This window comes from Ursus arctos, unplaced genomic scaffold (genome assembly GCF_023065955.2).
Source record: "Ursus arctos isolate Adak ecotype North America unplaced genomic scaffold, UrsArc2.0 scaffold_21, whole genome shotgun sequence".
NCBI classification, from domain to species: Eukaryota; Metazoa; Chordata; class Mammalia; order Carnivora; family Ursidae; genus Ursus; species Ursus arctos.
In genome coordinates this window covers 11,412,813-11,425,314 of record NW_026622886.1, presented here as the reverse complement: position 1 = coordinate 11,425,314, position 12,502 = coordinate 11,412,813, and the positions used below count along the sequence as shown (strand labels likewise).

The 12,502-nt window shown below is 34.7% G+C and overlaps 1 protein-coding gene across 2 annotated transcripts in view; it reads left to right on the top strand.

Moving 5' to 3' along the window:
- HCFC2 (host cell factor C2) overlaps positions 1–9,834 on the top strand; it is a 31,610-nt gene extending 21,776 nt beyond the window's left edge. Inside the window, exons 10-16 of one of the 2 annotated variants that reach the window (XM_026499779.4) lie at positions 362–539; positions 3,809–4,012; positions 4,576–4,649; positions 6,588–6,725; positions 8,450–8,635; positions 9,050–9,088; positions 9,352–9,834. In XM_026499779.4, the coding sequence (XP_026355564.1) occupies positions 362–539; positions 3,809–4,012; positions 4,576–4,649; positions 6,588–6,725; positions 8,450–8,635; positions 9,050–9,088; positions 9,352–9,666 (1,134 nt within the window). In that variant the 3' untranslated portion in view covers positions 9,667–9,834. The remainder of the gene's footprint in view (positions 1–361; positions 540–3,808; positions 4,013–4,575; positions 4,650–6,587; positions 6,726–8,449; positions 8,636–9,049; positions 9,089–9,351) is intronic. The other variant, XM_026499780.4, reaches the window with a different exon arrangement.
- Positions 9,835–12,502: the final 2,668 nt, after the last annotated feature.

Sequence of the window (12,502 nt, the reverse complement as noted above, 5' to 3'; positions counted from 1 at the left end):
TGACAAAAATGTTAAACTCGGTAGCTTTGGTATTGTCTCCTGTGTTACATGCATATTTACTTGAATACTAACTACCACTTATAAAAATATAGCGTTTTTTTTCCCTCAGAATATACCCTCCCGTTCCCCTTCAGAACTGATCTTTTGAGAATGGAGATTAAGTGAAGGAATTGTTTTCTTAAACTATTGTAAAATTTAAAGAATAATCCTATACAAATTAAGAATATAATTTAAACTGTTTTATATCTTGGTAAATTTATTTTCGAAACCATTTAAGTTGTAAATTATTATGCTTGTTTTTTACATGTATTTTTATTCAATTGAACATTGCTTGCTACAATAAACTATTTATTTCTTATAGATCAGTGATACAGTGAACAATACAAAAACCGAACATACAGCTATGAAAGGAACTTCTGTGAAAAACAGACCAGATCTCAAAGCATCAACTGATTCTAATGCCACTTTACATTCATCTTTGGCAACTAATGCTTCTAATCATAATAGTTGTGTCGTGGACGTACTAAGGAAAAATGAAGGTATGAGGATGGCATTTTAAATAAAGCTAAAACTTTTTATAATAGTAGGGAATTTTAGTCTTTGGAAAAGTAAATGTTCTATGGTTTTGATCCATTTTCAAAATCATAATTAGCCTGCCATATTGACCCTAGTTTGAGCGATGTCAAGATACCAAGGAAGCACTTACCTGAATAGTAACACTTAGTTACGAGCTATGGAATTCAGATGAGGCAAGCTCTTATATGACATTAGAGGTTGGCCAGTGTTGCAGTGTCCCTCTCCCATTACTGTATTTTCTTAGCACTTAGAACTATCAGAAATTATTTATTTTGGGCAGGGATTTTCTTGTTCATTTCTATTTCCTCAGCACCTGGATCCATGCCTGGTTAATAGTAGTCAGTTAGTAAATACTTGTTTAGCAAGTGACTGGATTATCCTCAGAAAGGTAGTTCATTTATGAGAACTGTTGATTACATTCATGGGACAGCTTGTAATTCAGTGAACCTTATATTTAAAATGAATTCATTTGAATGTTCTCATACCACTTGAGATACATTAAGCATTGTGCCTGATTTCAATATCTAAAATTATTTTATAAATCTCATTCTGATATGTCTGTAACATAGAAACATGTAACTGTATTTTTAATTTGAAAAAATCATGACAGCTGATATAAATCTAAATCCTCTTCAGTGATGCAAGCTTAACAAGTTGAATATTATTTTTATTTCCGTTTTTTCTTTATGAGTTCATGGTAGATAAAAGTATTCAAGGAAAACAATTTCCTGTAATTTTTCCTCATTTCATTACATGTGGAAAAGGAGGACACTTTTGTTTTCTTGATTTTTTAAAAATATTTTATTATGTTATGTTAGTCACCATACAGTACATCATTAATTTTTGATGTAGTGTTCCATGATTCATTGTTTGCGTATAACACCCAGTGCTCCATGCAGTATGTGCCCTCTTAATACCCATTAGAATCATTTGGTCAAAATTAGCCTGTTCCTGGGCTGCAGCTTATATTTCTGTCTTTTTTTTTTTTTTTTTTTTTGAGATTTTATTTATTTATTTGACAGGGAGAGAGAGCACAGGAGGAGAATGGCAGGTTGGTTGGGGGGGGGGGTGGAGAAACAGGCTTCCCTCTGAGCAGGGAGCCTGATGTGGGGCTCGATCCTATGACCCTGGGATCATGACCTGAGCCTAAGGCAGACACTTAACCAACTGAGCCACCCAGGTGCCCCTATTTTTCTTTCTTATAGTGATTTTCTATGTCTGTCCTATAAAGAAGTTTATATTCTTGAAAACAAATAGGAGCTTTGAGATTTCAGAATCTTAATGCACTCTAAATCCTATGTTGTAAGGCAGTTTGGATAAAATTAGTACTAGGCAAATGGGAAAACCAGAGTGGTTGTACAATGACAGTATCTGGTAGATCGTAGACATTCAAATATGTGAATGAATGGCTGCCCAATGTCAGGTTAACAAGAGGAAATTGGACTTTTTCTCTGTAGGTTAGAGTAGCTGGTATGTTTCAAAAGTGGAAGAGTGACATGATTAGTTGTTGTTTGGAAAGAACACTATGGCCTCACCATCAGAAGAATTATAGTAGGAAATGATTGGGAGACCTGTTAGGGTATTCTTTTAGGACTGCAAGAGACACAGAGACTAAAGCAGTGGGTAGGGTGGAGAGGAGAGACTATGTCATTTTTCACATTTTAGAAGCTAGGATCCATTATTAGCCTTGGAAACTGGTTGGATATGAGAAATAAAAATGAGTTGACCATGACTCCCAGTTTTTTGGGTTGGAAATTCAATGGATGATGATAGTCTTCATCAAGATATGAAATATAGGAGCAAGAACAGACTTGGGTAAAAGGTGAGTTCATCTTTGAACTTAGTGTTTTTGAGGCACTTGAAGAACATATTGGTAAAGATTTCTAATGGGCAGTTGGATACTTAGGTGTAGAGTCTAGGTAGTAGTTTTGGCTGGAAGTAAAATGTAAAAGTTAAGGGTATCTAAAAGATAAGCTCCACAACAGCAGGGACCTTGTCTGACTTGTGAGATTCCTAGCACCTGGCACAATGCCCAGGACATATGGATTTGAGAGATGTATGATTTGTGAAGGGTAGTTAAAGCATAGGAAAATATGTAGATGGAGAAAAGAGAGGACTTGGGAACACCTGCATTTAAAGAGTCATTTGAAAAGAAGAAACCAGCTAAAGAGATTGAAAAGTGGTTCCTAGAAGGTCAAGAAAAGAACCAAAGAGATTGGTGTCCTATTTTTTCTGGGCATCACAGTTTGTGACTATATATATTTATTGGGTATGCATGTCTCTCTCTACCACATGATTATAACTTGAGATATTAACCATGCTTGCTTTGCTTCAACACTGTAGAAAGAAGCATAATATCTGGTGAATAGTAAATCTTCAGTATTGTGGAATGAGTAATTATAAGTCATAGAAACGGCTTCAAAAAGGAGTATGCGGTCAGCATTGTTTACGTTGCAGAAAGGTCAAGTAAATGGAATTCGAAAGGCATCCCTTAGAAATCATTGACATTTGCCAGAGCCATTTCATTAGATTAGCAGGCTAGAAACCACGTTTGAGGAGGTCAAGGAAGTAGAGACTGCTCTGAAGGGAATTAGTGAGGGGCAAAGGTAACTGGAGGAGATTTGTGGGGTCAAAGAAGATGCATATTTGTTTACTTGAGAGGCTTGTTAATGTTTGTGGATCAATGGCCAAAAACTAATGAAAAAGAATCTGAAAACCCTGAAGAGAAAGGAATGATTGATGAAAGAAGGTCCCAAAATACGGGGAAGGAATGGGTCCAAGAGCACAGGAGGGTAGATTATCCTTCCTCAGGAGAGAGGTCAGTTCATCCTCTGAAATGGAAGAGAAGACAGAAAGGATGGGCACAATCACAAATACATTTCTAGTTTAGGGCAGGAGAAGGCAGAAAATTGATGGCATTCATGCCTGATTGCTTCTGTATTTTTCCTTAAAATGGGAAGCAGGGCATTTGATCTATGATTTAGGAGAGAACAATGCTTCAGTGTTAGAGTGGAAGAAGCAGCTGAGAAGTTGGACGTCTGCTATATGTGTAGTGCACTTTATTTTTCTAAACATTTTATGCCTGGTGGTTAATTCATATGAATGACATGTACAGTACTCATGTTTATGATTTTAAAATTGAAAATAACAAGAGTTGTATGATGAGAACCTTAAGATGGCACACTTATTGCAGGCATTATGTTAATAATTGATCTTTTCACTTTAATTTTAGGTCCTCATACTTCAGCAAATATAGGTGTTCTAAGTAGTTGCCTGGACTTAAGAACAGTAATCCCTGAACCTTCTGTATCCAGTTCTGTTTCCAGCGCACAAACTATGGTAACCCAGCAGACCATTAAAACTGAATCATCCAGTACAAATGGGGCAGTTGTTAAAGATGAAACTTCACTAACAACATTCAGTACCAAATCTGAAGGTTTGAAATGTGTTTCGCATACTGTATTTTGAACCATTTTTGTATATAAATTCATCAAACTTATTTGTTTAGATGGGAATTGCATTTCATCTTGGATTGAATCATATATAAACAGATAAAACATTTCAATTAAAATTATTATACAATATACTCTGCTGCCTTCCATAAAATATTTAAATCAGCACACACTGAAATACATTCGGAATGTATTTTTCCTTCCGTGAATATATTCAGCAAATTTTTTTCCCATAGAAAAGATTCATTTTTTAAATTATAGAGTAATAATTCCCCCAGCTTGATTTCTGATTTTGTAAGTTCTCATTTCATTCTTTTGCAATAGGACTTGTGTTTCATCTTTGGTAAACATTCTCTGAAGTTCTAGCTAGTCATCAAACCCTCGAGAAATGAACTTTGTGAATTAGTTTGAGTTAGAGGGTCCGTATTTCTAATTATTGTGCTTTTCTCCCTCTGGCTATTTTTTGTATGCTTATAAATTATATTTTGATGTGTCTGTTTGCTAAGTGATTACATAAGTCTTACATGATGAATTGTTTGGTTTTTAGTGGATGAAGCATGTGCACTGCCTGCAACTAAGATCAGCCGTGTAGAAGCACATGCTACAGCGATGCCGTTTTCTGTAAGTACATGACCTAAAGATCACGTGTGTTTACAGGTGGAGTGCTGGGCAGCTCCAGCGTAAACTCATGAAAAGATTCTTAGGTGTCCTCTAGTAATGACTTGCCAAAGATTGAGAAATGAAGGCTTGAATAGAAAAATGTTTACAGTATAATGTTAAGTGAAAAAAGCTGCATAAAAAATAACATATATATATATATATATCCCAATTTTATTAAAAGATACACACAATACATACATTCTCACTCGCATGTGAGTCCATGCACATACTCATTACAATGCTAGATGACGTTCTGCAGGCTGTGCGGCCACAGATAATTTTTACTTACCTCTCTGGGCCTTCAGTAGTTCTGTATAGTACTGTACAATATTTTATATAGAAATAGAGTGTATGTGTACATATATATGTATATATGTAAATTACATTAATGGCTTAAAGAATAAAAAGACATATTACAGAATATAAAACTTCAATGGCTCTATTGGTAGCTACTTATTGGGAGAACAGCAGAATATTGCAATATTGGGTTAGACATACCTATAGGGTAGATCAGTAATCTCTGACATTGAGTTGTTTTATGAAAGGCCAGAATTGGTGCATGGCACCAAACTTAAAATGCTAGGTTTGTGCCTCACAAATATACCACGATTGTCTTAATGAGGTAGATATAAGGATAATACGTATGTGTGTGTGCATGTGTGTGTATATACTTTTTAATTTATTTTAAAATTATCAGCCATTTCAACTTTATTGCTATGAGCGAGAGTTTTTATCTGACCTAATATTTACCTCTTAGAATCTTCAGGAATTGTCGGTAGTTTTAGTCTTCTCTCAATTTTATGAATTTTGATCATATATTTACCTTCATCAGCTTTCACCTTTCCAGATTGTTAAGTCCTGGAGTTCTTAGACTCTTCTCAGGGAAGACTTATTAAAGGGAACTTTTTTCTCCTAAATGTATTTTGCAACACATCAGCCAGAATGGTATTTGTTATTTCAGTTGGAGCCAGTTGTTTTATAAAAGTTGTTGAAGAGAGTTTTTACAACTTTAAAAATGAAAACAAGTTTAAAGATATTCCTTTAAAAAAAAAAAAAACCTTAAAGACTTTCCTAGTTAGCTCACTTTGTCATGTGTGATGGCCTAAATAACCAATAATGTGAATTATAAGCATGTACCTCTGCTGTTATATATTTAAGACAGAAATAAATAACTGAAGTGCACATTTGTTTTGAGCTTCTGGAAACAGTGTCTCATTTATAAAGAAGATGGCTTAAAAAGGTTAGTTCCAGGGATAAGTATAATTCACTTATCACTAAAAGTAGCTTAAGGTAGAGGGAGTTTATTTGTTTTAAAGCAAGGTAAAAAATGTGAAACTGTTTAATCTGCTCCTCTTAAGTATATACTTCACTAAAGTATATTCAAATTGCATTTTAGTTTTGAACATTTTTTCTCCTTTTAGGTTTGGAGAATCACAGGTATTTCAAGTACAAAGATCACTGAATTTCTGCTAGTTGTTTTTGAATCTAGAAATAAGCCAGCTTGGAATGAATTTTTTTCTTATTTGCTCCTTTTGGAGCAAGGTATAATGTCACACTAAAGGGATTACATTTTCTGAGAGGGTCTCTGAAATGACAGTGTTCTATAAAACAGCTGGCATTTTAACATACCACTGATTGGAAAGCATGCTAACTCCAGCTAGGTGGGTAGTGCAGAGCTACTGACCTGGAGAATGCCCGTCACTCCCTGTGTTTGAGTTGGCGTCCCTGTTTCACTGTCAGTTGACCTAATCTGTTAAGAGTTTATTTACTTATGAGCTTTTAATGTTGTGGTGTTTACCCATATACCTACTTGTAGATCACTGCATGGATTTATTAAATCTTGAGGTTTCTTATATGCCCAGTAAGAATCCTGATAAATTTTTCTTTCTCTGAAATTAGAAAGAGACTCCTTCAAATCCAGCGGCCACAATGAAAGCAGGAGAACGACAGTGGTGTGATGTAGGAATTTTTAAAAATAATACAGCTTTGGTGAGCCAGTTTTATTTGCTGCCAAAAGGAAAGCAAAGCATCTCAAAGGTAGCTATTGATACATTTCCTACACTGTGAGTTGTAAGTTTCATGAATGAGATCTTTTTTTATAATCCTGATTCAAGTCACTTGAATGCAAGAAATTGAGATCTGCTCACAATCTATAACTGAGAATTCTATCTATATGCCTAATTATCTTGTATTCTCTTGTAAGGCACTTTTTATGGAATATATCACAAGCAGGTCACTTAAAAAACCTTATACAATCACTGGGCTGGATTTTAAGTCATAAATAATATGGTCTGGCTAGTACAGATAAGGATTTTTTGAAATATCTCTAATTTTGTTACCTGGTGTGTTTAGAGAATGGAACATTTTTTCTTACTGAGAACTTTTTTTTTTTTTTTAAGATTTATCTGTTTATTTTAGAGTGCACATGTGTGAGTGTGCAAGTCAGGGGAGGGGCAGAGAGAGAGAGGCAGACTCCCCACTGAGCGAGGAGCCTCTACTCTATCTCAAGACCTTGAGATCGTGACCTAAGCTGAAATCAAGAGTCTGATGCTTAACCAACTGAGCCACCTAGGCGCCCCTTTACTGAGAACTTTTTAAATTCCTGATTTCACTGCTTAAAAAATTTAAAAGCGCCTGTAGGTTATTGAATACAATCTAATTTGCTCTTGATTCTGAAAACCCTTAAGGAAGAACTCATATATATAAATGAGACATTAGCCCTAAGAATTATGAAGTAGATAACAGCTCCAAAGCACATTGAACTGATTTTTTTCTGGAATGGGGAATTTCAGAGAGTGAATTGCCTAGAACTACACGAATGGAGAATTTATCATTTATCGTTACATTTTAGTTTCTCTAATATTACTTACGATATTTTTCTTTTTCATATAGAATTCTTCCAATTCTTGACAAAAATAGAAATCCTGGTTAATAATTTGTTAGTATTATACCTAATGAAATTTCTGGCTGTAGTTTAATTTCATATATAAGGAAATAACAATATCTAAGGGCCTAGTAACGTTACCTTTTTTCCCCAAAAGAAAAACAGAGCATAAGCATTTAGAACCAGTAAATTTGGGTTTGAATCATTAGTTCTAGTACGCAACAGTGTGACCTCGGACAAGTCACCTGTTTAACCTCTCTGAGACTCAGTTTCCTCATCTAGAAAATAAAAATGACATCGCTCCTTTATAAATGGTGGTGCAGGAGAGTTAGGGAGAACGTGCAAAAACTGTTTGAAAGTTGTGAATGGAATGAACTTCCTACCCAGAATATGCAATCCAATTATTTAACATGTATTCAGCATCTGCTGAATATTAATTCTTAAAATGCTCTATACTACGTGCTGGTTACTTCTGTCAAGCTTGCTTGCCTGTATCCAAAGGGTGTTGTTCTGGTTAGACTACTTGAAAGTAATTCTTCTGAGATTTCTACTCGAATTAAGTTTACACGGATAGTTGTTACTTTGTTTATAGTGGCCGTCCAATTGTTTCTACCTTCATATTCTTCATGTGCAGAACACACTTCAGTTTGTTTTTATAATCAGTGGTTTTTAACTGGAAAGGGCACTTTTCCTCTGGTTAAGAGTCACCAATTTATGGGCTTAGTTGCTTTTGTATTCGAAGGTTTATTCCATGTGTTAAAAAGGGAAATAAATGTGAACTAGAACCTTAAAACATAATTCATTCTTTAAAAGTTTTCTTGTTGAATGAAAAAGTGATTAATTGCACCTTTTGACTTTTGCATGTATTACATTTTAGATAGGAAGTGCAGACGCACCTGACTACAGTTTACTTAAGAAACAAGATCTTGTTCCAGGCACAGGATACAGATTCAGGGTTGCTGCCATCAATGGTTGTGGAATAGGCCCTTTCAGCAAAATCAGTGAATTTAAAACTTGTATTCCCGGTTTTCCTGGAGCTCCTTCTGCAGTCAGAATTTCAAAGGTGAGATGTCAGGTCAAGGCGTGCTGATTTAATTATTGAACTTTTGTACGTGAAGTGAAACGGTCAGTTTAGAGATTCTCATTAGTATCTGATGGAATGAGAGGTATCTAAAAGGGGTGGATTAATGTACACCTGAAACTGATGTAACGTGTGCGTCAACAGGACTTCAATTTAAAAAAAATTAGGTCTTAATAAATAAAAGGGGTGGATTATGGATTATAAATTTAAAAAATGTTTGCTAATCACTCATAATTTTAAGGACCAAATTTCAAGCAGAATTACAGCATCCGAATTATAGAAATTCAGGGAAATCTGGTGTTCTTTATTAACTTTGTTCTTGTTATATGGAACCAAAAAGTTTGTGCTGGAGAATTTTAATAGAACACATGAAATTGAATTATATTTTATCCTAAGGTCCTGCCCCTCTTTAGAGAAGAAAAGATCTGCTTTCAGGTAAGAAAAATCCCTTTCTTAGGATGGCACAGGCAGACATTTAAGCCTAGTTATGATACTGAAAAGTGGGCACGATTTAAACATTGTAGATCCAGTTAAGGTAGGTTTTAAAAAATCAATGAAGTTCTAGTATCTAATGCAATTACTTAAGCGGAAAGCAATATTTTGTGTTCTAAAGATAGACTCAGCATTATAAGTGATATTAGAGAAAACTTCAGAACCTTTACCTGGTTTTGTCTTCTTTTTTCTCTCCTCTCTTCAAGAATGTTGAGGGTATCCATCTCTCCTGGGAACCTCCAACCTCCCCTTCTGGAAATATTTTGGAATATTCAGCCTACTTGGCTATCCGCACAGCACAAATACAAGATAATCCAAGTCAACTTGTGTTTATGAGGATTTATTGTGGTCTTAAGACATCATGTATAGTAACTGCCGGGCAACTTGCAAATGCACATATCGATTATACATCCAGGCCTGCCATTGTGTTCAGGATATCAGCAAAGAATGAAAAGGGATATGGACCAGCTACACAAGTTCGATGGCTTCAAGGTAACAATAAAAAAGCACCTTTAAATTGAATTTTTTTTAACTGAAGCTATTGTGATGATTATTTATTAGTAACTGGTTTTGAATATTTGTCATTTAAAAGAGTATTCTGACTGTATTTCTAGCACTTATGAGTTTGAGTTTGTAAGTTGTTCTTAAAATGTATTTGCTCAATTTTAGATCCAAATAAAAATAGAAAAGAAGCAAAGACTCTCTGAAAATTAGTATATGGATTCGTCCTTACAGTTATATAACTGCTTTTTTATAAAGGAAAATAGTAAAATTAAGATAAAAGCTAGAAGGCTTTATTACCCCAATATCTTTTCTAAAGGCCATGTAACTCAGTCATCCTAGAGTTATTGAGATGATTCTGGTAACTGGCTGTGTACACTGTGCTGTCTCACGTAGTAGATGTTCTCTCCACTGTCAAGGCCCCGTCTTTGAGTACTCCCTCTAACTTTATTATTCTAGACGAGCAGTGGTCCTTTTAACAGCTATCTTCTACTGCATAATATTTGTGATACTAATTTTAGTAGCCGCTATTTGATTCATTTCTTTGTCTACAGTTAGCACAGAGCTTAAGAAATTACAACAGAAAGAAAGAAAGAGGCGAGTTTAGAAACTCTGACTTTGAATTTTTATTATTTTCCAAGAATCATGGCAAAATGCAAAAAGAATAATGGATTTTCTTGATTCATACCTGATATATTGGAATACGTTTTTGGCCAAAGCACTTAACTTACCTGGTCCTTGGTTTCCTCATTAATAGAAGAGAGAGTTAAAAGAATTTACATTTAAGGTTTCTTTCAGCACTAAAATTCTGTATTTTCATCAGAAGCAAAGTATATCTGTGAACATTTTAACATCTGTCTTAGTGGCTCTAACTTTGCTTTTGCTGAAATTAATAAAACATTCATAATTTAAAATTCAAAATTGAAGTATATATGTCCTCCTTATTGCAGAAAGAAAGAAGCACCTTAACAGAAGTTTTGAAATAGTGTTTTAAACATTTGTAAGATTTTTGTAAATGCTCTAAATGTTTTATTTTTGCATTGTTTTTACCTCAAAATTGTATAAACTTTTTTACAACTGAAATATAAGCATTAGACAGCTCACTCAGGTCCCATTGCAACCTTCAAGATGCAGATAGGCGTGACGGGTCCCTTGCCACAGGCAGCTTGTTTTGAACCTCTTCGGAACGTCACAGTTCCACTGCCTGTTCAGATCTGGACTGGAAATACAGAGCAATAAGTGCAGGGAAGGTAGTTCACGCTACGAGCGGCAGGAACCGCACGGGCCCGGGCCTGTCTTTTTTATACCATGGAACCTTATGCCAGTTTAGGTTGACTGAGTAGCTGTGTTCTCGAGCTTCACATAGAATACTCCCAGCCAAGATGGATTTAATTGTGCAGAATTGATATATATGTATGTTCCAGTTACTAATTTAAAGTGTATAGAATATTTTAATATATAATTTTTGTAAAGAACTGGGATTTTTATACTACAGTATTTGTAATTAATGTGTCTCACTAATTAAGTTTCTCTCAAAGAAAATATGCAAACTGTTAGACACGTAATGAGTGATTTCCAAACTCTAAAGGTAAAATAAATGCACTACTCTGGTGTTGTCAGAATACCTTTTCTGTGGCTGTATGAATCCTTAATCTTTAAATGTGTGTTTTACAAACAATGTTTACAAGGAGCTTCTCTGGTTTGTTATGTCAGCATCTCCCTTGGTGAGAGCTTCATTCTGCATTTGTTAAATTCATATGCTTTGCTTTTAGCATATGCTTGCTTTTTGCACTAGTAGAATTTTAACTTACCTCATTATTATGTTTGTAATCATTTGTATAGCTTCCATAATATGTCTGATATAGGCTAAACAAATACTTAACCAAAGTTAAAATAAATGGTAAGCAATTTTGCACATATTAAATGCTAGGGTTTGTTGTGTATATGTGTGTGTTTAGTTATAAAAAGAGTAAGAATGGAAAGTTATAGTATATGTTTCAAGTCTGATTATTTTAATTATCTGTTTGCTTTAGTAGAAAAAGGTCTCGCTTTTAACTCCTTATTCTCTATATTAATTAACATTTTGCATCTCGAAGTCCTTCTCTTTAATGACAAGGACTAAGTCGACTTTAAGCAAAGAACAGAGTATTTGTTTGAGTGTGCACATTTATACCTATTTAGTATTCGGTTTAGTTTACTTTGCTTACATGCCTCAACTGTGCTGTAAACCTTGTGGTTCTAACATACATCTTATTTTCTAGAGAGAAAGGCAGTCTTTCTATATACCAAGGGATTTGTGAAAATAACAAATGTTTTTACTTGGAGAATTAGCCCAGATTCTGTTATCATTTGTTGGCATTTGTACATTAAGCAGTGGCCCCATTTATGGGTGACTGAAAAATGCCATTGAGAAATCTCTATGGCTTGACATTAGTAGTTAATAACAGATCTTGAGCTGCGTGTTCATGAATAGAATGGACTAGGGTAAATAACAAGAGAAGTGCATTTAGCTTCCTATGATTTGCACATTTTCTGAGTGAAGATCCCTGAGTAGCAATGGGCTAGATCATGCAGATGTCTTTCATAAGAGGATTTATGCTGAGTTAAATGACTTTCTTTACTCCTCCCTGCTGGATAGGCAATTCAGATGTACAAGGCTTTGTGCCACAGTCCTCTTCCTGGGCTCTAAAACTTTGGTTCACATATGTAGTAAAAAGATTGTGATGTTGCATGCTCTTAGAATTATGTTTTCTAAAATATTGTATTGGCTTCATTTTAGTTTAGTAAACTGTTTTGGCAGTTTAACTAGAAATAGGGTATTATAAACTCACTTTTATCCACATTAAAAAAAAACAG